This window comes from Erinaceus europaeus, chromosome 7, assembly GCF_950295315.1.
Source record: "Erinaceus europaeus chromosome 7, mEriEur2.1, whole genome shotgun sequence".
NCBI classification, from domain to species: domain Eukaryota; kingdom Metazoa; phylum Chordata; class Mammalia; order Eulipotyphla; family Erinaceidae; genus Erinaceus; species Erinaceus europaeus.
Window position 1 is genome coordinate 88,511,595 of NC_080168.1, and position 25,505 is coordinate 88,537,099.

General features: G+C 39.1%; 1 protein-coding gene across 4 annotated transcripts in view; it reads left to right on the plus strand.

Moving 5' to 3' along the window:
• Nucleotides 1–3,152: 3,152 nt before the first annotated feature.
• NAP1L1 (nucleosome assembly protein 1 like 1) overlaps nt 3,153–25,505 on the plus strand; it is a 34,463-nt gene continuing 12,110 nt past the window's right edge. For 2 of the 4 annotated variants that reach the window (XM_007526517.3, XM_007526518.3), the window contains exons 1-4: nt 3,154–3,277; nt 12,835–12,871; nt 17,146–17,231; nt 18,659–18,761. In XM_007526517.3, coding sequence (XP_007526579.1) covers nt 12,855–12,871; nt 17,146–17,231; nt 18,659–18,761 — 206 coding nt within the window. In that variant the 5' untranslated portion in view covers nt 3,154–3,277; nt 12,835–12,854. Of the gene's footprint in view, nt 3,278–12,834; nt 12,872–17,145; nt 17,232–18,658; nt 18,762–25,505 lie in introns of all 4 variants that reach the window. The other 2 variants (XM_007526519.3, XM_060194925.1) reach the window with 2 other exon arrangements.

The following is a 25,505-nucleotide window of genomic DNA, read 5'->3' on the forward strand; positions in this document are numbered from 1 at the left end:
AATAATAACTACAACAATAAAACAACAAGGGCAACAAAAGGGAATAAATAAATAAAATAAATATTTAAAAAAAATTTTAAAGTCAATATCTGAGCAATCTGGGAGGGGACGCAGTGGTTGGAGCTTTGGTTTCAGGTCCCCAGTTTGATTACTGGCATTTCATGTGCCAGTGGTGCTTTTGTTTTCTTTCTCTTTCCTTATTCCTGTCTTTCTTGTGCTTATGAGTACATCATTTTTTTTTTTCTCTTTTAAGTCAGTGTCTGAGTGCAGGGCATATATTTGCAACTGAAATATTATCCTTCTAGATCTTCTTAGTGGATAGAGCTAGCAAATGCATGTGTGTACATAACAACTGATGCACACAGACATCTTTTCTCCTGTTATTAAGCATGAATTCATACTAATATCCCTGACCTTAATCCAGCACCACAAGAATAATTTCAGTCTTGTTACTGACTTGTGACTTTTTCCCTGATAAGAAACCTGACCTCTGTAATTTACATACTTGTTGGACCTAGCATTATGGGTTGGATTGTGTTCATATGATGAAATTCAAACCCCCAGTACCTCATAGTATAGCCTTAATTAGAAATAATCTATAAGGAAGAAAGAGGTAATCAGATTAAAATGAGGCTAATGCAGGTATAGCCAGTTTAATCTGTGACTTTGCAAAGAGGGGAATTATGCAAAAGTGGGAAGATGGTATGAAGTCACAGGAAGAAAGCAGTCTTCTACAAGCCAAGAGAGAGAGGTTTGGGGTGGGGGAGTTAGAATAGTGCTTATACAAAAAGACTCTCATGCCTGAGGCTCTAAAGTCCCAGGTTCAGTCTCCTGTACATACTACCAGAAGTCAGAGCTGAATGGTGCTCTGAAAGAGAGAACTGTATAAAGAAGGAGAAATTCATTGGCATTGATAAACCTTTAAATGTGGAGAGGGAGTGAACTGCCAGAAATGTGAAGTTTTAGGTCAATACCTAAAATCAGCCGGGCACTTTGGAGAGGAATAGAAACCAGTGTGAACTTTTCAATTTGTTCTCACAAGATCTACCAGCATAAATGTTTAAGGGAAGGAAGTAGAAGTTATTCAGTTAATTTTAACATACTAATTACTTTGCTTGTGGATAACTGATTAGAACTCTTCTTGCTCCCATTGAAATTAATGCCGAGTTTATGTACATATTGGAATTTTGATTTAGTTTAGCATTATGGATTTTTTTTTTTCTCTTACCAGAGCATGGTTTATGATGCTGCTGAGGACTGGAACTGGTAGCTCAGAGCCTTAAGCATGGAAGTCCTTTGCATAGCCATTATACTCTCTCCAGAGCCTCATGGCATCTTCAATACAAAAACTTTGTACAAGTGATAGCCAATTTTTATTAACCTTATACCATTGTTGAGTAGGATGTATATGAAGAAGACAAGAGGAAAAAAAAGAATCATATGAAGACACAAACTGAGTGGGTAAACCCAGTTTTACCTGTAGCATAGAGCAGGAAAGAATTTATTTGAAGAGTGTTAAGATACTTATAGGGGCTGGGCAGTGGTACACCAGATTAAGCACACATATTACCATGCGCAAAGACCCAGGTCAAGTCCCTGACACCCACTTGTAGGAGAAAAGCTTTATGATCGGTGAAGCAGTGTTGCAGGTGTCTCTCTATCCCCCTTTCTTGATTTGTCTCTATCCAATAAATAAGTAAATAAAACATTAAATATTAAAAAAAAAACACCTGATAATTGTATCCTTAAAAACAGGATAGAGTAGCCAAACCTGAGGATTACCATAGAAGAGTCTAGAAGCAAGCAGTTTCAAGGAATACAATACTTAGAGAAAAGGGTACCAAACGTTTTGGCTTCAGTGTTCTTTGAGGGTCAAGGAGATAACCTCATGGTTATGCAAAAGATTTTCTTGACTTAGGAACCAAAGACTCCAGCTTCAGTCTCCAACATCACCATAAGCTAAAGTTGAGCAGTGCTCTGGTAAAAAGGAAACAAACAAACAAAAAAGAGTACTTTTGTGAGTTGAGAACACGCAAAAGAGCTTTTATGTGCATTATCGATATCCTTTACCTATGAAATGAAGAAATCTTAGTCATTTCACTTAACAACAATAAAAACCAATTTAATGTCATCAAAACTTCTTCTATGAAAAGTAACAAAACAAAGAGCTTAGAGTGGCACTATTTTACATTTTGGAGAATCTCTTCAGTGTATGCCTTAACAGCAGATGATTGCATTCTCTTATCTGCTTCACAGTGTGCATTGTTTCCACCGTACACTGGAAAATGAAAGTGCAAAAGACAAACAACATCTCTGCATCACTCATCATTATTAAAATAGTTCTGGTCTCTCCCTTGAGAGGGCCTAGCGACCCTTGATCCCTACGCTGAGAAACTATTTCGATTCAGCATCAAGGGGGAAAAATGCCATCTGTTACAGACCTGAGGATTTTTTTTTTATTCATAAACAATGACATAACAGCGTCCTCCATAGAAAATTTCTCGAGTATCCAGCGCTGCCCTTTTCATCCATCAAAAGAGCTAAAGCAGACATGAGGGGCTCCAGTCCTCCTTTAAGATGGAGGCGCACCTCTGGACGCCAAGGACACCACACAAACCCGCACAAGATGCCGCGGAGACACTCAAGAAGAAGCAATTTGTTTTTCTCGGAAAAATAAAAATGGGCGGGGAGAGAAAATGGTTAATGGGGACGGGTGTGTGTGGGTGGGTGGGTGAGTAGAGAATTGCAGGAATTGGGGCGAGATCCGCCGCCGCACCAGAACCCCAGCAGTGAGCCTGGGCCCTGAGGCTGAAGCCCCATCTCACTCCTCGCGGCCTTGCACCGAGGGGGACAGGGTGGGCCTCCCGCCAACGCCAGGGGTCGAGATCCCCTTTCGAGCACCGCCGGGTGAATCAAAGACCCGGCGGGGTGCGGAGTAAATGGGGGGAGGGGGGTAGAAGCGGGAACCCGAGGAACCTCGGCGCGACCGGGACAGTGGCGAGGTCGCCCGGGAAGGACAGTCCTGTTGCTAGGCAACTCGCCCGAGACCCGCCTTCCGCTGGCGTTGCCGGGCGACGGCGTGGCCAGGGGGAGGGCGGCGGAGCGGGCCCGACGTGCTGACGCTAATTGTATATGAGCGCGAGCGGCGGGCTCTCGGGTCTTTTTTAGCGCCATCTGCTCGCGGCGCCGCCTCCTGCTCCTCCCGCCGCCGCCGCCGCCGCCGCCTGAGTCACTGCCTGCGCAGCTCCGGCCGCCCGGCTCCCAGCGCTCGCCGCCGGTAACGGATGAGGGCCCGAGAGGGAAGGGTGCCGCGGAGGGGCGGAGGGGCGGCGGGGCTGCCTCTGCGGAGGCCAGGGACGGGAGGAGCCACCCCGGGGCAGCCGAGCGCCTGGGGCCTCCGGGCAGCTGTGGGAGGCCAGAGCCGGAGCCATCAGCCCGGGGTCGACCCTGCGGCCTGACCTCAGTCCCCGGGGCCGGCCGGCGCTGAGGGGGGAGGGCCCGGGGCTCGGATCCGTGCGGCCCGGGAGGGTCGGCCCCCCCCCCCCCCCCCCGCTCCGGGAGCGCCGAGCCCCACCGGCTTCTCCGCGCGGACGGTGGCGGCGCCCTGCGGAGACGGCGGCCGCTCTTGCGGGGGAGGGGGGGTACCAGGCCGCGGCCGGGTCAGAGTACGCGGCCCACCGGCTCCGCGACGCCCCCGCATTCTCAAAAATAATTCCCGCAGGAAGGCGGCTGGGGGCGGGGAGGGATGGAAACGCGGCGGAGGCTGCGAATTCCGATGTGAGGGCGGGAGGGAGGGGCGGGAAGGGCCTGGGCCCGCGGGGGGCGGGGCGGGGCGGCGGGGACTCCGCCCACCAGGGGCGCGCGCGCGGGGGGGGGGGGGGAACCGGCTCATGAGACACGTGGCCGCTGCCAGGGGCTGACGGGAGACCCCGGCCGGGACGGGGGAGGGGGAATGCAGAGCTGGTGAGCGGGTGGGCCCAGTTCCGCCTGCATCTCAGCCCCTCCCCTCTGATTTGTAAAGATCAGAATTAGTATCTCCTAGCACCCGGGGAAAATGAAGGTGAGATGATGATGGGTCATCACACCGCGCCTCCGCTGCTTGCACACATGTCTGCAGAGCCCGCTGGTCAAATATGGATGGATGTTTTCACAAGGTTTACCCCTCCTTAGAGGGGAGATCCTATCCTAGTCGATGTAATCCAGTATGGTTCTGAGAGGGAGATCAGTCATTTAGCCAGCAGTGACTTTACTGCCAGGATTTATATTTACAAACTGTTTTATGTATTGAAGAATAATGGGCCTGGTGGTGGCACACCAGGTTGAGCGCACGTGTTACAATGAGCAAGGAACCAGGTTCGAGCCCCCCTTCTTCCCCACCAGCAGGGGGGACGCTTTGCAAGTGGTGAAGCAGGGCTGCAGGTGTCTCTCTCAGTCTCCCCTTTCCCTCTCGATTTCTGGCTGTCTCTATCCAACAAGTAAATAAAGATTAAAAAAAGTTAAATCATTTTTTTAAATGACTGGTATGGCAGAGAGGAATGAAGCATTAATGTGGGTTTAGTCAGCCTAGTTTGTAGCAGACTCTTTTAATAATGCCCGCAGCTCTGCGGGAGGGGGGAAACAATGAAGAGGAAGGTGCTGGAAATGAAATCCTCTCTGGGAGGTGCAGTCTTTCAGAGCATGCACATTACAAATATCCTCAAGAAACCTATTTTAGGCTGTCACTTGGAAATCTCACCACTTGCCAGGTTTAAGAACTATGAAGTGAAATAGGATATATATATATATATATATATATATATATATATACATTTCTGTAGGCTAGAGACAATAATTGAGCTGCAGCACTGCTTCATCAGTCTGCCGGTAGGGATCTGGGCTTGAACCCGAGTTCTATCAGGTGAGCCACCACTTGGTCCCACCATTTTTGAAAATATGTACCATTGACATGGCTTTTAAAATTAGTAAATATGTACTGGTTTTCTTGGTCAAGTTAAATTAGTACTCTTAACTGGAAATTTAATAAAATGAGTTCAGCCTGAGAGGATGCAAGAGTTTTTTAATTTATTTATTATTGGATAGAGATAAGAGAGAAATTAAGAGGGGGGGGATAGAAAGGGGTGGGGTCGGGCAGTAGCGCAGCAGGTTAGGCGCACATGGCGCAAAGCTCAAGGACCCAAGTAAGGATTCGGGTTCCAGCCCCCGGATCCCCACCTGCAGGGGAGTCGCTTCACAGGCGGTGAAGCAGGTCTATCTTTCCCCCTCTCTGTCTGTACCCTCCTCTCTCCATTTCCCTCTCTCCTATCCAATAACGAACGACAACAACAATAAGAACCACAACAAGGCAACAACAACAAGGGCAACAAAAGGAGAAAAAAGTGGCCTCCAGGAGCAGTGGATTCATGATGCAGGCACTGAACCCCAGCAATAACCCTGGAGGCAAAGAAAAAAAGAAAGGGAGAGAGGTTAAGCGCTTGGCCCGTTAAGCACTTGGCAGGTTAAGCGCTTGGCGCAAAGCAAGGCCCAGTTAGGATCCTGTTCGATCCCCTGGCTCCCCACCTGCAGGGGAGGGGAGTCGCTTCACAGGTGGTGAAGCAGGTCTGCAGATGTCTCTGTCTCTCTTCCTCTCTATCTCCCCCTTCTCTCTCAATTTCTCTGTCTCTATCCAATAACAAATAAATAAATAAAAATTAAAAAAGAAAAGAAAGGGAGACACCTACAGCTCTACTTCACCATTCGGTGAAGCTTTTCCCCTGCAGGTGGGGACCAGGAGCTTGAACCCGGGTCCTTGAGCACTGTAATGTGTGTTCTTAACCACTTGGCCCCTCGAGTTTTACATTGATCCTCTTGGTATTATTATTATTTTTTTTTAGCTATTACTAATTGGTACATGACTTGCCTAGAGAGTAAAACAAACATTTATACCAGAATTTAAGTCAAAATGCTGTTGTTTGGGCTTGGGCGTTAGCTCAGTGGCTTGAGAGCACATGGTACAAGGCTCAAGGATACCCCACCTGCAGATGTCTTATCTTTCTCCCTTCTGCCTCCTCTCGATTTCTCTCTGTCCTAGCCAGCAACAACGGCAGCAGTAACAACAATAATAATAACAATAAACAAGGGCACCAAAAGGGGAAAAAATGTTCATTTTATCACAGATTCGGTTTGTTCATATTGTCTTCAGGTGACTGGAAACTGCCAAAGCTTTATTCAAAATAGAGTTCTTTTGCAGAAAATGATGACTAAAAGAGTTTGACATCAGAGTGGACATAGCAAAATCACTGCTCGTTGGTCATTTTGAAAGATTAGGAGTAGAATAAGTTAGGACCAATTTAGGAATCTAGTGATCAGCCTGTTCAGATCCTCTATAACAGTGTATGTACATGATAGAACGTTGTGATATTTCATCACTGGATTGAGAACCTGTTTCATTGTTGGGCACAGTAGATGAGCACTGTTACTTTTACCCATCTCTTTTAGTAAAGTACATTGGTCGCAGAGGACAGGTTCACATCCCTAAACTTGATAAAGTGAACTTTTAGGGGGCCTGGCGATGGCGCACCCAGCTAAGTGCACATAATACTGTGCACAAGAGCACGCAGGGATGGTTCATGATCTCAACGCAGGTCAGCCGGTGTCTCTTATCTCCCTGTCCTCAATTTGTCCTATCGAATAAAATGGGGAAGAAAAGAACCTTTCATCTGGCATCAGTGCTACCTTTTATTAGGCATATTTGAATACATTTTTAAAATTTATTTTCCGTTTTGTTGCCCTTTTTTTTTTTAATTGTAGTTATTGTTCATGTCGTCGTTGTTAGAATAGAGAGAAATGGAGAGAGGAGGGGAAGACAGAAGGGGAGAGAAAAATAGACACCTGCAGACCTGCTTCACTGCCTGTGAAGCTACTCCCCTGCAGGTGGGGAGCCGGGCTCGAACCCGGATGCTTATGCGCCACGTGCGCTTAACCCGCTGCACTACTGCCCGACTCCCTGAATACATTTTTTTATGTGCTCTGAAGTTGGTGCTTTTTGATTATTACTGGGGACTTCATAAAATGACTTCAGCCTGAGAGGATGCAAAAGACATGTGAAGTATGTATTCTACCACTGAACTACATTTTCAACCTTTTGGACTGTGTTTTCTCTGTCATATTTTGGGGAGATTCCTTCTAAGTTTGCTTCCACTTCATTTCAACTGTTTAGTCCTTTTCCAAATTTGCTTTGTCACCTTAAATAGGTGATTGCTGTTCTTTGCAGATGATACTATACGCAACTGTCTTCAAGCATCAATGTCCTGTCTGTTTATACTTTTGCTTGTATATGGTCCTTTTTTGAAGATAAGTTTTCGTGGGACTGACTGGTTTCTGATTTTTTTTTTTCCTGTTCTTGAAAACTGTTCCTATGGTGTATTGTGTATTTCATGTCTGTGATGAGCATTCCTGTTTCTTAGGATAGAGAACACAGCTGGGCGGAACCCGCTTAAAACTTTTAGTTTGGGGTAACAACACAGATAGGGTGAATTTCAACTTTTGTTTAAGGGTTTCTTTAGGGTTTCTGCTTAATTTGAGAGGGCTATCATGATTCTCATCTTGGATCTAGGGTTTTTGCTTTCACCCCAAATAATTAAAACCAAGGCTCAAATTTAAGAATGACAGTTGGGTAGATATGACTTCCTTCTGTTTGTTCTTTTGCTTTCTGTTTTGTCTTCACTTTGGATTAGTAACCTTTTTTATTTATTTATTAGCATTTCCATGCTTTTAATGTTTTTATATTTTATTCTGTACTTAGTTATATTTCGTAGGTAAAGTTGGTCTGCATAATCTAGTTTATCTGTCAGGGCTGGAAATTCTTCAGATCTCTCAGAAAGCAAATTCTCATTGTTCTTATTTAATGTTTTGTTTTGCTGATGCTGGGCCCTCGGCCACTCTCCATATTATTGCTGCCAGGCTGACTTTTATCCTTTGGTTTCAGGTAGAGATAGAGACTCAGGAAGAAAATACAACAGTCCATGTGTGTAGGTTACCTGGTGGTGGTGCTTCCATGAAGTGTCAGGGATGAGACCCTGGTCCTATTGCATGCTAAGGTGACCTGTCCTACCTGTGCTCTAAATCTGTATTTTCCGGTGTGCTACAGTTAACTGAGAATCACCTGCTTTAGTAGCTGGATATCTTGTTTAGAATCCAGATTTTGGGTTCCAGTCTCTCAGACTTGTTGTTTTCAGAATCTTCACATGGGAGTCCTTCTTGACATTAAAAATATATATTTATGGTGCAAAGTGCAAGGACAACAATAATAACTACAACAATAAAACAAGGGCAACAAAAGGGAATAAATAAATAAATATTTTTAAAAATATTTAAATTTAGGTGAGTTGCATTATTCACCAGTTCCCTGTGCCCTTATACTTGGCTAGTTTACCCTGTTTTTAACTTTTGAGCTTCACCACTCTAGGTGAATATTTTCAGGTAGAGAGAAAGACAACAGCAAAGCTTCCATTGGTGCAGTGGGGTCCTGGGCTCAAACATTTTATATGTTACAGCAGAACCTTTATTGGTCACTTAGTATATTTGCCAAAGACAAAACAGTCTCTTGAAGCATTATCCTAATGAATTAAATCACTGACTCAAGGCTATGGATAATTCAAAACTGAATTGAATTCAGAACACTGAGGGAGCAATTTTTCTAATTTTGTTGATGGCAAAATATAATTAGAAATTATTTGCCTGAGCTAGATATTGTTGTGGAACAAGTGTCAACTCAAATGATCTAACTAGAAAATTGGATTTGCTTTTATTCTATTAAAGATTTATTAGTGAGACCGAGAGAACGCAGAGCATCTATATACATATATATGTATGTATACCATCTATATGTGTACCATCTAGAGGATCAGACTCGAATTTACATTTGCAAATCATACTTAGACTTTTAAAAACAAGTTTTTAATATCAAGAAGCAGTCACAGTAGAAGGTTTGAAGAAAACATCTCAGAAATAAGTGCCTTCCCGGACCCATTTTTCCCCCTATTTTATTGAATAGGACAAAGAGAATTTGAGAGGGGTGAGAAGAGAGAAAGGGAGAGAGAAAGATAGACACCTGCAGACCAGCTTCACTGTTAGTGAAGCATTCCCCTGCAAGTGGGGAGCAGAGCTTGAATCCAGGTCCTTGTGCATAGTAATATGTGCACCTAACTTGAGTGCACCACTGTCTGGCCTCTTTCTTGAATCTTCTATGAGATTTAAATGAATTTTATTACAAAAGAGTTGATAATATGATTGTATCCTCACAAAGTGAATACTTAAGGACAGCAGTATAGTTATTTTATAAATGTTCTGTGAGATTTTGAATTTAGAAGTTTGGGGATTTGTTTTTTTATACTTTTGTTAATTACTGTCCCTAGTAGACACTATATTCAACCCAGCAAATTCCAGTATTAAATAAACGTTTGTGTGGGGAAACTAGATAATGGCAGAATGAAACTTAAGTTATTATTTTCTCTTAGAATCTTTCTTCTAAGTAACAACAGGTAGGTTTCTGGTGTATTTTTCTTTATTTAATGATTTTTAACTTTTATATCTTTATTGGATAGATACAGCCAGAAATTTAGAGGGAAGGTGCGAGATAGAGAAGGAGAGACATTTGTAGCACTGCTTCACCAGTGGTGAATCTTTCTCCCTGCAGGTGGGGACCAGGAATTGAACCTGGGAACATGGTGCATTGTAATAATGTGTGTGTTCAACCAAGGTGGCCACTACCCGACTTGTATTTTTCTTTCTTTCTTTGCCTCCAGGGTTATTGCTGGAGTTCAGGTGCCTGCACTACGAATCCACTGCTCCTGCAGGCTATTTTTCCCATTTTGTTGCCCTTGTTATTGTTGCCACTGCTGCTGTTGTTGGATAAGACAAGAGAAATTGAGAGAGGGGGAGAGAAAGGTAGACATCTGCAGACCTGCTTCACCACTTGTGAAGCAACCCCCTGCAGGTGGGGAGCCGGGGGCTCGAATCAGGATCCTTAGGTAGGTCCTTGCACTTTGTGCCATGTGCACTGAACCCGCTGCACTACTACTGGGCTCCCAGGCCCCTATTTTTCTAGAGATATTTTGCTTATAAGGAACTACATGCAGACAAGTATATATACTCATCTCTCCCTCAGTAGGAGAGCATCACCCTGGCACATTCATTGCAGGGGATTGAACTCATGACCTCAGGCTTAAAGATTTAGTACTTTATATACTGTGCTTCATTTTTTTTAAAAAAAATTCCCTTTTGTTGCCCTTGTTTTATTGTTGTAGTTATTGTTGTGGTTATTGGGTAGGACAGAGAGAAATGGAGAGAAGAGAAGGGGAGAGAAAGACACCAGCAGACCTGCTTCACCACTTGTGAAGCAACTCCACTGCAAGTGGGGAGCTCGGGGCTCAAGCAGGGATCCTTAGGCTGGTCCTAGTGCTTTGCGCTTAACCTGCTGCGCTACAGCCTGACTTAACTGTGCTTCATTTTTGATTCTGAGAAAGAATAATCATAGTTGATCTATATAGCCATACATTCTGTTTACTGTCCTGAAGGGTACTATGCATTGATTGGCAAAACAGATGTAATTTCTTTAATCAGAATTCTTAAAATTCTGATTTAGTTAGCTGGAACTATCAAATAATTACCAATTTATAAGAATTGAAGACACGACAGGAAGGAAATAGAGCGTCATATGAGTTTGTGGAACCAAGAAATGTTAGATGTAGATTCTACAGGGTGAAAGTTGAAGCACCAAAGGATGTGTTCAGAAGTATTTTGAGAGAACCATAAGTATCATTCTGTTATATGTGGTGGATGCCAGGGGTTGAATCAAGGAATTAATTTTATGCAAGTCTCATATTCTATCACTGAGTCATCTCTTGACTATTTGTATAGAACTTTTAGGTGAAGATTTAGAAGAACCATGAACATGACAAACACAGATATTGTGTGTGTGTGTGTGTGTGTGTGTGTGTGTGTAAGAGAGAGAGATTGATTGATTTTGGACAGTGAAAGAAATTGAGAAAGGGGAAGGTGGGAAAAGAGATATCGATCAATTTGCAGCATGGTGTCACTGCTGCAAGTGGGGCTTGAACCTAGGTCCTTGTGCACAGTAATGTGTGTGCTCAACCAGATGTGCCACTGCCCAACCCCCTTAGATTCTAGTTTTATGTAAATTCTCATAAGTGAATGATTTAATCGGGTAATATACCTTTTTATTCCTATGACTAAATGGCTCTTCAGAAAGATAAGTTTGTAGAAATGCTAGCTGTAGCTAAGAATGCATATTTGCTACAGTATTCTGCATTTAAATTAAAAATCCTTACTAGCAAATTAAAATTCTACTTAGAATTCTTTAACAATTAAGACTTAATACTTTTTTTGGGGGGGCAGTACATTTTATGAGAAATGAGCCCTACTAAATTTGGGCTTAGATTATTAGATTACCTGGGATATCTGGGGGCCCATACATCCAAATCATTTTCTGACACAACACATTATCACTCTGGCCTATCACTGAGTAACTGCTATTAGGAATTATTTAAAGCAAATAGAAAACATTTTAAAATACAGGATACATTAAGAGGAAATACTTTATTTATCTAAAGGCTATATATTAGATTATAGTATTTCTAAACACTAGCTCTCAGCTGCTGCAATAGATAACTCTTCTTAACCCTTTTGGTGATAAGCATATTGTATAAAAGGAATCATTTACACCTAGCATTTTAAGTTAAAATCTGTGGTTTTAATTTTAAAATATTTTTATTATTTTTATTGAATAGAGACAGAAATCAAGAGGATAGGAAGAGAGACAGAGGCACCTGCAACACTGCTTCACCACTTCCAAAGCTTTCCCCCACAGGTGGGGAAAAAAATAATTTGGAGAGAGCACACACTAGAAATCACTCTGGCACATGCAGTGCAAGGACTAGTTCCTTGGGAACATATTCATAAAAATCCAATGCCACATCTGCTGCATCACCTCTTGGGCTACTTAAATGTTAAGTCAATGTTAGTCTTATAATGAGAAAGACAGATTAGACTGTATTCTCTGATCAGCTCTATTACCGTTCAAATCTGGTGAACAAGAGCATTATTTACAATGTGCCAGAATATTCAGGGATAGCCGAAGGTGTTAATAGTGGTGATAAAGTTAATAGAGGTGATCTAAGACTTGATGTAATTCGCTTTTCCTTATTTCTCCTGACCTCTAATGATTTATTAGTGAGAAAAGGAAGAGAGGAACCACAAAGGATCATTCTGGCACATGTGATGCCAAGGACCTCATGCTTAGGAGTCTCCTAACACTGTGCCTGAGCTGCTAAGTGGAGATTTACTTGACATAGATTGGAATTCAGTGCTTTATAGCTGTCATTAACTTATTAAAAGGCATGTAGGGGCAGTGGTAGGTGGTAGATTTTGGCTTTTTAACTTGAATTTCAAGTACTATGACAAATAAGTAGGTTTGTTAATAAAAGTAGAGCGCTGTTAAAGGAATGAGTAAAGATTGATTTGTTTGTATTATTCCTTTTTTCTGACTCTAGCATTCATTGGACTCTTCACCAGTTGTGTTTCCTGTAATTCTCTTATCAGTAACATGCTCGTTTTAACCAGTATGCTCAGAACAATTATTTTGGATATTAATGTATTTGTGTGAGTCTGTTCCAAGGTTTTTCTTCTAAAATAAGTACTTTTGTAATGAGAGTGTACATTTCTTCTTGGGATAGTTTTTGACATGATAATTGATTTAAAAGATTTGGGTTTCAGGTGTTTTTATTGGTTTTAAATAAATTGTTTACTATTTTTTAACACTGACATTTCTCTCCATAGATAATTGGAGTTCTTACAACATGGCAGACATTGACAAGTAAGTGGCAGATAGTTGGTTCTTTTCTTCTACCCAGAAGTCTGACCTTACTTTGTACTATTATCAATTGATAACAGTGGTACTGTTTATGTATTATAATGTATGGTAATGACTAATCTTAGTACCTACTATTATAAAAGTTAGATAGAGTATACCTAAGACAAACTATAGAGTACAGATTAATTATTTTTGTAAATACAGTTAATCACTTGTTAGTGTTTATTTTTAGGAAGTTCTGAGCAGTATAATGAATATAATTTATTTTTACCATTTATGTATTCCCCCAAATGTTTTACTAACTTACATTGCAGTGTATTATACATAGGAAGTAGATTATATGAATTTAAAGAATAAGAGGCCATTCATGTCCTTAAAAACATTTCTGTTAGAGCCTCATTTATCACTTCTTAATTGCGTTTTTACTTTTCCTCTCCAAAGGTATGAGCACTATTGTATGGTTTTGTTTAATTTGTTTCTTTGCTTTATCACTAGAAATTCTCAGTATATGTGTTAGCAAAGCAAGTATCCATCTAGAAATTCTTAATGTCAAATTTTAAAGATCTGAATAGCAGTCACAATGATTGTATAAAGACAAAAGTTCAGCATTAATATTAGTTGGAGGTTCTAAGGTAGGAATACAGAAGCAAAAGAGACTGTCCATAGTCCAATTTCAATTACCTGTGGCCTCATGGGTGCTTAGTTTGGAGAAGTCTTTGGGCAGGTTTGTGCATTATTGAAACAGTTCAACCAGGTTATCATGTGACAGGGTTCTAGTATGAGAAAGGAGAACTTAGAGAAGAAATAAGGTGGGGGGAGGGTTGAACTGCATTACATAATACTCCTAATTTCACTGGAGACTGTCAACTGAGAAAAAATAGATTAAAACAGAATATTTGGGGTGGGTTCATAAAAGACTATTCACAGCTGCTATTGGCAGCAGAGTATAGAAGTGGAAGTGCAGGCAATTTAGTACAAAGGTAGTGGGCTCATCCAGGTACATATAAAAAATATACTCAGTCCTCCTGTACAAGTTATCTTTTGCATAAAAACTTTTCTCTTCTTGAGGTTGCCCTTTGTACTATATACCTTTATTTCAACCTCTTCAGTTTCATAACTTCTTGGGGAGAGTACAAGGGAAGTAAATTACTCTGAAAACATTTTCCTTTAGGATTTTAAAGACATTGCTTCATTGCCAACATGTTTAGTGTCTCTGTGCTGAAGTTCAAGTCATGATTCTTGCTTGGTCATTTATGTATATAGCTTAAAAAACCATTTCTGGAAGCTGCTCTGGCTTCAGGGTTCTGCGATTTTAATTAATTAATTAATTATTTTAATTTCTTGTCTTAGGCATTCAGTGGTGTGGGCCTTTCATTCTGGCAACTTATTCTTAGCATTGCTATCTTATTTCTATTTCTTCTGGAGCTTCAGTTATATTGTATGTTGAACTCATTCTTGTAACTAGTCTACTTCTGTCTTTCACCTTTATCTTTCTCTTTCCTTTTCATACAACAGAAGAAATTATCTTTCAACTCTGCTGAGTTTCTAAATTTATATTGCTTTAGCTTTCTAAAGCTCTTTGGTTCTCTTTGTATTTCACATAGTATCTTGTTCATTGATAATAGTTTTTCTTTGTATTTTTCTTTCTATCTGGAGAGTCTTGAGATTTTCCTTTTCTTGTTTCATTGTAAGAAGTTACCCTTACTTAATTAAGAGATATTAACTTAGTTGTTTGCACAGTAAGATTGGGCTAGAGCTGGGGAGGGGGGGTGTACAGTTGAAGATATTTTTAAAGTTAGTTGGGAAATTTGAGTGGAGTAGGGGGTATATCAAATTAGGCTTGTAATACAGGATAGATCATCCAGGTGGGCATTTGTTGTGAGAATTCCAGTGTTAGAAGTCAACCCCCAGTCCTGGGCTGGTCAGATGCCCCAGTGAATAGTGTCTGTAAAGATCGAACTTAATTATTCTAAGAGCCAACTTGGTGAAACATAGATAAAGAGGAGTCTTCTCTCTCCATTTGCATTTTGTTTTTTTAGAACATTCTTTTTCTTAAACATTCTTAGCTGTACTATGGCATTCTACTTAACCTTTTGCAGACAAACTATCTTGCTTAGAGTGAGAAAGAGGATCTAAGAATTTACTTAGTCCTATTTTGTCTACATTAACTCCCTTTCTAGCTCTAGAAGTGCCTTGAGTTCATTTCCTGTCTACCTCCCTCCCCCCACCCCCACACAGCTGCAATCAGAACATTTTTTCTCTAAAGGATCTGATCATGAGAATTTATTTTTTTATTTTATTTTTTGTTATGGGGCCATGCGATCTCTGCCTGCTGCGACTACTCATGATGTTACAGTGTGAAAGTAGCTTTAGATACGTACATGAATTGATGTGGCTAGTTTTCCAAAAATAAAAGTGGTCTGGACTTAGCAATGTGACATAAGCTTAGAGTTTTATTTAAGATTTATTTATGGGGCCTAGCAGCAGCACACCTGACAGAGTACATATATTACCATGCACAAGAACAGGCAGTTCAAGCCCTTAGTCACCACCTGCCTGGGGAAGCTTTGTAAGCGGTGGAACAGTGTTGCAGAGGTGTCTCTTTATCTCTGCCTCTCTTTTCTGTCTCTGTAAGAAAAATTAAGAAATGGCCAAGAGTAGTGGAATTTTGCAGTTACTGAGCCTCCGCAATAACCTTGAAGACACATGAATACAACTTTAAAGATTTGTTTACTAATGAGAGAGAACTGGCAAATGTGATGCTATTTTATTTAGAATTCAGGGCCTCACTCTTGGCAAAGTCCATTGCTTTACCCTAGGTCACTGGACCCCAATTAAAACCTAAGAGCTAGTTGTTCTGTGTATGGTTGAATTGTGATGATCTGAATTATAATGAATTCAGAATTGTTCCATGCCAGTGCCTCTTCACTCTTAAGTTTAGCTAAAGATTTTAGTAATCTGTCTTAAGTATTGGGAAGACTTTTTCCCTTAGTAGCCAGGATCATAGGATCTAAAGATTTGCCAGCATAATATAGGTGATTTGTACTTGTTTAACGGTGTGAAAATTAGATAGTATTTATCCCTGTGAAATGTTTTCAATGCTGTTTCTAGACATGGAAGCAACTAAATCTCTGAACTAATTATTACTATTTTTAAATATTTATTCCCTTTTGTTGCCCTTGTTTTATTGTTGTAGTTATTATTGTTGTCATCACTGTTGGATAGGACAGAGAGAACTGGAGAGAGGAAGGAAGGACAGACAGGGAGAGAAAGATAAGAGACCTGCAGACCTGCTTCACTGCCTGCAGGTGGGGAGCCGGGGGCTCGAACCAGGATCTTTATGCCGGTCCTTGCCCTTAACCCGCTGCGCTACCGCCTGACTCCCATGAACCAATTATTAAAATGTAAAATCATACAAGGTGTGGTGACCTATATATTGATTTAGGTGACCCTTTTTACTATTGGGTGTAGTCTCACATTCAAAAATTAGATTTAAAAAAAAATACTCCCTTTTGTTACCCTTGTTTTATTGTTGTAGTTACTATTAATTGTTGGATAGGACAGACAAATGGAGAGAGGGGGGAGAGAAAGAAAGACACCTGCAGATCTGCTTCACCACTTGTGAAGCGACTCCCCTACAGGTGGGGATCTGGGGGCTCAAATGGGGATCCTCAAGCTGGTTCCTTGCGTTTTGCGCCACCTGCACTTAACCCGCTGCACCACCACCCGACTCCCCAAAACTAGATTTTTTTAAGATGAGAATATTGTTATCGTAATACTTTTCTCTTATTTCAATGGTGCTGTCCTCTTCTTACTCTATGTATGAAATAGTTTCAAGAATTCTTAACTTTTTCTGTCCTTTTGCCATCTCAAGAAAATGAGAGTTCAAAGACAGTTAGGTGTAGGCTAATACAACGTTCCACAATTATTAGGGATTCAGAATCTTTCTGTTTAAATAATTCATCCTTGGCTGTTTTCATTTTAACTCAGCAACATCAGATAACTATTTTAAGATTTGAAATCAATGGGTATATGGTAGTGAGCACATACTTTCTTGAACAAAATCGATCAAATCACATTTTTAAAAGTTTGAAGTGTAGTCTTTATATTTGACAATATGCTTTCAAGTGGAATTTAAAGTACTTCTGATTTTTACTTGCTTTTACATTAAAAAACCTGAATTTGCTGTTTGATTTTTGAAGAAATCTAGAAAACTGAAGCTTTTTAATTTTTTAATTGGCACATTTGAACCTTGGTGTGATACTATGATATTGTAGCAAAGAACAGTCTGAACTTGATCAAGATTTGGATGATGTTGAAGAAGTAGAAGAAGAAGAAACTGGTGAAGAAACAAAAATCAAAGGTATTATTTTATAAATTACTTCAGGAGCCAGTGATTGCTAGCACGTGTCTAGAGCATAGTAATAAACATTTTTCTCTTTGGATCATTGTCCCTTTTACCCATTAGCTTATTTCTGTAGTTTAGTAAAGGTCTGTGGTGGGTGGTGGTGGTGGTGGTGGTGGTGGTGGTGGTGGTGGTGGTGGTGGTGGTGGTGGTGGGTGGTGGTGGTAATAGGAGAGAAAAAAGATGAGTTGTAGTAAGGGATAGTACTTGACCCATTAAAGTCACCCTTTACTGCAGGATTTGCATAGCATAGCATAGCTGTATTCTGCAGTGATCCACATGTTTGCCTTAACTTAGAAATATTACAGGTGATACTAGAATTGTTTTTGGTGATGCTCATAAACTCAACACTAGCTTGGATTTATTTGAGAAAGTTTACTATTTAATATGCAATGTATGTTTTTTTAATTCCAAACATATAGTAAAATTATTAAATATATATAAAATCATTAAAATTTTTTTTTTTTTTTTTTAGCAAATAATTTAAAAGGGTGTGGGATAGTGGTAACTGCTGCTTTAGATTATGTCCTTAGATGTGGGTCTAAGCCAGTTGGAGGTTAATTGGAAAACAAAAAGCCTACAGAATTTCTATCTTCTTTCATATCTTGCAACATTTTCTCAAAAGATGGAGGACTATTCTTAATGACCAATATTAATAGTTACAAATGCATGTTCATTATAAGTGTACTATATCATATAATAATTTGTTAAATTTAACCTTTAGCAACTTACTTGGGGAAAATTTATGGCAATGTGTATAATATCTATTAATCAAGAAGATAGCAAAATAACTTGTTTTGAACAAATCTAACTTACATTGACACCATTAACAACCACATTTTGTTCTTGATCATAACGTTTGGCTGTCTGAACCGTTTTCTCTTCACATAAGGCCAACAGTGCAGATATCACCCTCATATCACTTACTTCTTGGTCTTCCTCCCAGGCTTGAAACTGTCACTGCTTTCAGTTTTCTGATATGTGTTGTATGTATACCTTCAGAAGATTATCACAAATTATAGATAGGTATCTTGATGAAGCTTTGAGCTTCCCAGAGAATGCAAGGTGAGTGAAACAGAGGATAGTGAGAGAATAATGTTCATGGTAGTTGTGGCAATGGCCTTGAGAAATAATAGGAAGAGAAAGAGTATTATTCCTAACAGCTGTGGCAGTGGTCTTGAGACATGACATTTGAAATCATAGCTGAACTTTTCTTGGAACATTATATTATCCTTGAATGAATTTTCATGTTGCTGCCTTCTACCTACTCATAAAAACAATTTTATGAGCTTGTCAGGGAAACTTCATGATTGGATTGTCCTATTAAAATAGCATAATATATTTTCATAAAATCCTTTCGATGCCCTTTTTTTTTTTTTTTAAAGCGCGTCAGCTGACTGTTCAGATGATGCAAAATCCTCAGATTCTTGCAGCCCTTCAAGAAAGACTTGATGGTCTGGTAGGCACACCAACAGGATACATTGAAAGGTACAAGTTCTTCTTTTCCATAGTCCCTTATCTTATTTTTCTATAATCAGCTTTGCAGGTCTATCTATTTTTAAGATTATCTAGGAATTACGTGTGTACATTAGTAGTGGAAATCTAAATGCCTTGTTAGTACTTAGTGTAGAATTATTGGGAGTTTAAATTTCTGCTAAGTACCACCAATTTAGATTTAGCCCTTTGAAATTTGTTTAGGTTCATCTCCACCAAAAGTATGCTGATCTTACCCATTTCTGAGATTTGTTGTAGAAGTTTGTTAGAAACACCAAATTTAAGCAATGTCTCTGACTCAGTGATCTTAAAAAATTACTGTTTAAGCCCAGATATCTTACTCTACTTAATTTTTGGTTTTGAATTCAATAGCCATCCATGTTACTGTCTTTGTGTATAGATAGCTATCTTGGTATGGTTCACTGTGTCTACCATATTTTATTATTATATGATTTTTCTTTGAACTCCCAGCTTTGGACTTGTAGCTCCACCAACACAATGTACATTCCTTGTGCATGAAGGACTGTGTAAGGGGCCAGCAAAATAGTTCACTTGCACAGGAAGAACGCTTGAGTAGTATGGTGCTTTGGCATGTACATGACTCAGGTTCTAGTCAGCTGTGTTGAAGGAATGTGGTTTCTTCCTCTTTCTCTGAAAACAAAATCATCCCAGAAATGACCAAAACAAACAAAGCTGTAAGGATTTCTTTATGTAAAGATTCATTTGGGGTTGCTAGCTTTGGGATATACAGACCATAAGTACTTCCATATTGCTTTCCAGAATGACAATATCAAATATTTCTCTCTGTCAATAGTTGACATGGTTTTAGTGTAGGTGAGCATTCAGTTTTTTGGTTTTTTTTAGTCAGGTTTTTGTTAGTTTTACATTTCACTCATTTATTTGTCATAATCTTTATTGCAAGTCAGTTTGTAATAAATACTTATGCTTGTTGATAACCATTTTCCTGTTTGGTATTTTAAGTATTTTGCCATTGTCATACTTTATTAGTATGGAGTCTTAGTATGTTTTAGTATATTTCCAGGGTAAGTTGCTTTTTTTCTGCTATTTGCTATGCAACACTCTTAAAGTTGACCTATCCTTGTGTATCACTTTATCCCACATGGGTATGGTTGAATAGTAAACTTAACAATTTTCTCAAGAAAACTTAAATTTTGATGGAGTTGTATTCAATGTTTAGAATGATATGTTGGGAATTTCTTAGGTAATTTGTCTCGTTTATAAACTTGTATTTCCTTAGATATATTTTTGTTAGGAAGTTTTCTTCTCTCCATCCATGGCTATTTAAGTTATCTTATATCTAGAAACCTTGTTTTAAAAAAACACTGTAGTTAGTAATTTGGCTTTTTTTTTTTTTTTACTGTCTAGCAAAAGATCTTTTCTTGGAATAGTGGCAGCGTTACTTCTCGTTGCCCATGTTATACCAATCATCTTATTTTTCTTAATATTGACCAGTACTGTCCATTAAATTTAATGTTTGGGGAGCTGGGCAGTAACGTAGCAGGTTTAAGCGCACATGGTGCAAAGTGCAAGGGCTGACGTAAGGATCTGGGTTTGAGCCTCTGGCTCCCCATCTGCAGAAGTTCGGTTCACTAGAGGTGAAGCAGGTCTTCAGGTGTCTGTCTTCCCCTCCTCTCTCGATTTCTCTCTGTCGTATCTAACAACAACAGCTATGACAATAGTAACAACTACAACAAGGGCAACATAATGGGAAAAATGGCCACCAGGAGCTATGGATTCGTAGTGCAGGCACCAAGCCCCAACAATAACCCTGGAGGCAAATAAATAAATAAATAAATTTGATGGTTGAATTTTATTGTTCTGTATCATCAATTCAAATAATCTTTGACATTAAGTGTATATACCAACTCTACTTGAAAAGTAGAGGGTTGGGAGTCGGGCGGTAGCGCAGCGGGTTAAGCGCAGGTGGCGCTAAGCACAAGGACCAGCGAAAGGATCCCGGTTCGAGCCCCCGGCTCCCCACCTGCAGGGGAGTCACTTCACAGACGGTGAAGCAGGTCTATAGGTGTCTGTCTTTCTCTCCCCCACTCTGTCTTCCCCTCCTCTCTCCATTTCTCTCTGTCCTATCCAACAACAATGACATCAATAATAACTACAACAATGAAACAACAAGGGCAACAAAAGGAATAAATATATAAATAAATAAATAAAATTAAAAGAAAAGAAAAGTAGGGTTAGCTTCGTTCTTGCTACATTTTTTTGTTGGTGATTAATAAATGTTTTCGTTCATTCCTGAAAGAAGTGTGTCTGTGTGTGTATATACACTATATAAATATATATATGTGTATAAAAGAAACTACTGAGTAGCTCATCTGGTAGCATGTAGGACTTGTATGCTTAAGGCACCTGGTTTTATCCCCAGCTTTACCACATGTACCAGAGTGACACTCTGGCTTTTATCTCACGAATTGCATGCACGCACACACTTTTAAACCCAGAGTACCTACTGCTCAGCTCTGGATTATTATGGTACTTCTGATGATTGAAATATATATATATTTTAATTCAGGGGCCAGACAGTGGTACACCTGGGTAAGTGCTCATATTACAGTGTGCAAAGACCCAGGTTCAAGCCCCTGCAAAGGGAAAGCTTCACAAGTGAAACAGAGCTGCAGATGTCTCTTCATCTCTCTATTTCCCTCTCCTCTTATTCTCTGTTTCTATCCAATAATTATATAATAAAAGTTTTAAATACAGAGGGTGATGGCAGTATCTTTAACTATTTTTGGAGTTACAGTTTTAACTAACTGAATAAGGTTTTTACTTTTTTTTGGGAGAACAACCTGTATTGATATGATAGGAAAACTCCCCCCCACCCCCAAAGTTGTTTTTATGAGAGGAAGTCCAGAGCACTCCTGCATATATGATTTGGGCTAGCTTGGACCCTCACATGTGCAAATGCTGCACCTTCCTGGTTACTCTAAAATTTCTTTACTTGAATCTTTGGAACTAGAGATCTTGTAGGAGCTTTCCTTCTTTAATATATTATTTGGCCTATTTCTCTTGTGCCAGCTTTGAATTCAGTGTTCTTTAATTGTATACTATGTCTAGGTTGCTGACTGAGTAGTGTTTAATTCATAACTTTGAATATCTGATTTCTTGTTGTAGTCTGTATTTTGCCAGTTGTCTCATCTTGTTAATGATTTTAGAACTAGCTTTTGATTTCCCTTTTTCTCCATATATGTACTTTTTGTTGTTGCTGCTCTTCTAGTTTCCATGACATTCTTATTTGGGCTTATTTTATTGCTTTTCCCATTTTCTTTTACTGACTGCTTAATTCATTTACTTTAATATTTAATTTTTTATGGCCGAAGAACTTTTTTTTTTTTTTTTTTTTTTGTGAATGTTGAGTGTGAAGCTTTACATGCTGAAATAATCATCTCAGATTTAGATTCAGATTGCTTTTTTTGCTTATTGTCTGCTTGATTTCATAGTTTCTCGGCAGCCTGTTAAGAACCCACATTTAATTGGTTGTGGAATGGTCTATTTTGAAACTATATTACTAAGGATGTTTGTGATGTATTTATCTTGTGTTCCAGTTCATTACAATATAAAATGTTCTTTTATTTTTGCTGTGAGTCCTATTTTGTCTTCTGTAAAAATAGCTATCCCAGTGTTCTTTTGGTCTATAACTGCCACATCTTTTTTCATCCTGTATCTTAATCTACTATGAAGTTACTTCTTCTAGTAATTTTAGATTCTTTATTTCTCGAAAGTGATTTTTCTTTATTGATGCCATCTTTCCTTTTTAATTGTACTTTTTTTAAATCTCTGCTGTGCATTAAAGAGACATTCTGATTTTCATTATTTATGACATAATCTAATGAGTAAGTATATAGTTATTGATTACTTAAATTTATCAGTATCCATAGCATTCATAAATAATCTTTTCTTTAAAGAGTAAAATTTAAGATCTTTGGCCATAGCTTGTATGGTATTCTACTAGGTTTATTTTTACATTTTCAAAAATTACTTTTAATGAGTATAGTGAGTACCTGGCGTGTTTCCTGAAGCTTGGTACAATTTTTATTTTGCCTTCATATAAGTACAGAGTCCTTAAATAGCTTTCAAAAATTCACTTGATTGTGTATCTGGTTTTCCTTTTGAAGCCTACTCTCAGTTTGATTCTTTGTGTAGATTTTTCCACATATATAAATCTCATCAAAATGTTCAAGGGATTTTCATAATACTTCAGTGCTGATAAATTTATTCTCATTTCTTCACATACCCACCTCCCTTCTCTGTTTTCCAGCTGTTGCTACTTTTGCCATCAATACCTCAGTTTTTCTGTCTTCCCTGCTGCCTTTCTGGAGAATGTTTCAACCTCATGGACTTCTCCAGTGAAACCTATCCTGCTTTTCCTATCTGTTGGTTCATTATTTTAGTTCTGTATTTTTCATACTTAGTATTCTCTCTGTTTTAGATTTATTGGTTTTGTTTCATATTGTTAATCTCTTCCTCGTCTCTTTCAGTGTATTTACATTCTTGTTAAATGCTGCTTCAGATAATAGACATTTCATTCTTTCATGTAAATTGTGCTCAAGTCATTTTGACCAAGTACACTGGGTGATATCAGTTACTACAGTAAGATTGTTGAGGGAATGAAGATCAGGCTGACAGACCCATGGAATTTAAGGAGAAGGGGATAGGGAGGACTTTAGGTCTCAGACAAATCAAATTTTCTTGGCTACAGTGGGAATGGGCAGTCTCCTTTGAGTTGTGGTCTATTGAAGTAAGCAAATTTGTCTTCCTATCCTTGCATGAAATAGTTGCTTTCTTCTAAAGTCTCTAGGGTAGATTTGTTTTGAGAAAACAAGTAGGTGCTTGGGACAGCAGCCCAAGCAAGTTTACTACCTACCATAAGAGAATGTTGTTGTTATTTTTTTTTTTTTTTACTTTTCACTTGTGAGAAAAAGTTGAGGAAAACAGATATGAAGAAAAACTGGGCTGGTTAGACTGTTTGGTAACATACATGCACAAGGCCCTAGATTCATTCCCTCATGCCACAATAAAAAGTTGTTAACTTTTATCTTACGAAAGGAGTGGTTAAATGAGAAAAAATATATAATTTCATTTACAAAATGGCAGAAAATTCTAACCTGGATTAGAAATTTACTGAAGTGAAAAAAAAATTTAACACAGTACTAGGGAATTAAATTAACCAAGGTCTATGTACATGTATCTCTGGCTCAATTTTTTATTTTACATAAAAAGTCTAAAGGAGATGTCAAAAGTATTATTTTGGAATTTCCTTGTTGTGTGTGCTACTCATGGTACTGTGATAACTTGGATTGAATCTAGGACCTGTATATTGAATTTATGTTAATCTCCCAACCCTAAAGTTAGGTAGAATTTGTAGAGTTTATAATTAAGTTATTCTACATATGTATAACATTTCATTGGATTGTCAAAAAAGTCATGACCTTTTTTTTTTTATTCAAAAATCTGTTTGAAATTTTCTGACCACCCAATAAAAATCTGTTCACCCATTGTGAATTGTACCATAATTGAGTTATGTTTATATCTTAGTAAATCAGTTTTTTTAAAAAAATACTTTGAATATTTACTAACAGAGGAACTGTTGGAACCTTCCTTATGCTTGAGAATCCGATGTTTTATTCCCTACCACCTCCTGGGCCACATCAGTAAACTAGTTTTGATTTGCTCACTGGTGGGCTTCATTGATCCCGCCTATTCTTTCAGAGAGAAATAAATCCACAGAGACAAAGCATTGAAGTTTCCTTCCTCCAGTATGAGTATGGTGGGGCTGGAGCAGATTTGTATTCCCCTCTTTGTAAACAATATTATTTAATTGCAAATTAATCACAGAGACTATATATATGATAGCAATAGAGCTATAGCATGCTTCCTAAGTAGCATGCCTTTTTATTGTTACTTTCAGAGTTAGTTAGAATGCTCATTCTATAATGTTTTGACTAATACAATAGAATTCAGGGCTAGCAAAATAGCTCACTTGCAAGGTGTCCTACTTTGCCTTGTGCACAACCAAAGGCTTAGCCTGGCCTACTACTACATTGAAAGAACCTATAGTGTGTTGTGTTTTCTTTCCCACTTTCAGCCTCTCTGTTTGACTCTTAACTGAAAAGGTTACCCCAGAGTTAGGGTGAGGCCCCAGATATTACCCTTCCCTCACCCCATCCCCTAAAAGAAGAGAATGTATTTTTCTAGCTGAGATGTCAGCAGTGACATGACCAAGCCTAACCTGACTGCTTTGGATGAAAAATTTAGAGTTGATGATATGGTTGACCTCCCCCCACTAGAGCACTGTTTTGTACTTGTTTACATTTGTGCTAGATGTTAAAACTGGAACCATAAAAGTCTTTTTTTTTTTTTTTAAGACTTATTTTGCCATCAGGGTTATTGCTGAATCTTGGTGTTGGGACTATGAATCCACTATGCTTGACAGCAATTTTTCCCCCCTTTTTTCTATCTTACTTGATAGAACAGAGAGAAATTGAGATGGAGAAAGATAGACACCTGCAGAACTGCTTCACCATTCATGAAGCTTCCCTCTTGCAGGTGATGAGTGGGGGACTTAAACTCAGGTTCCTTGTGTGCTCAACCAGGTGTGCCACTGCCCAGTCCCCTAAAGGTCTTTCTGCTATCCCTCCAGCCTGTGCTTAAGATTTTTGTCAACTTGCTGTACCTGATTGAGTTCACTTTTTATATGTTTAATAA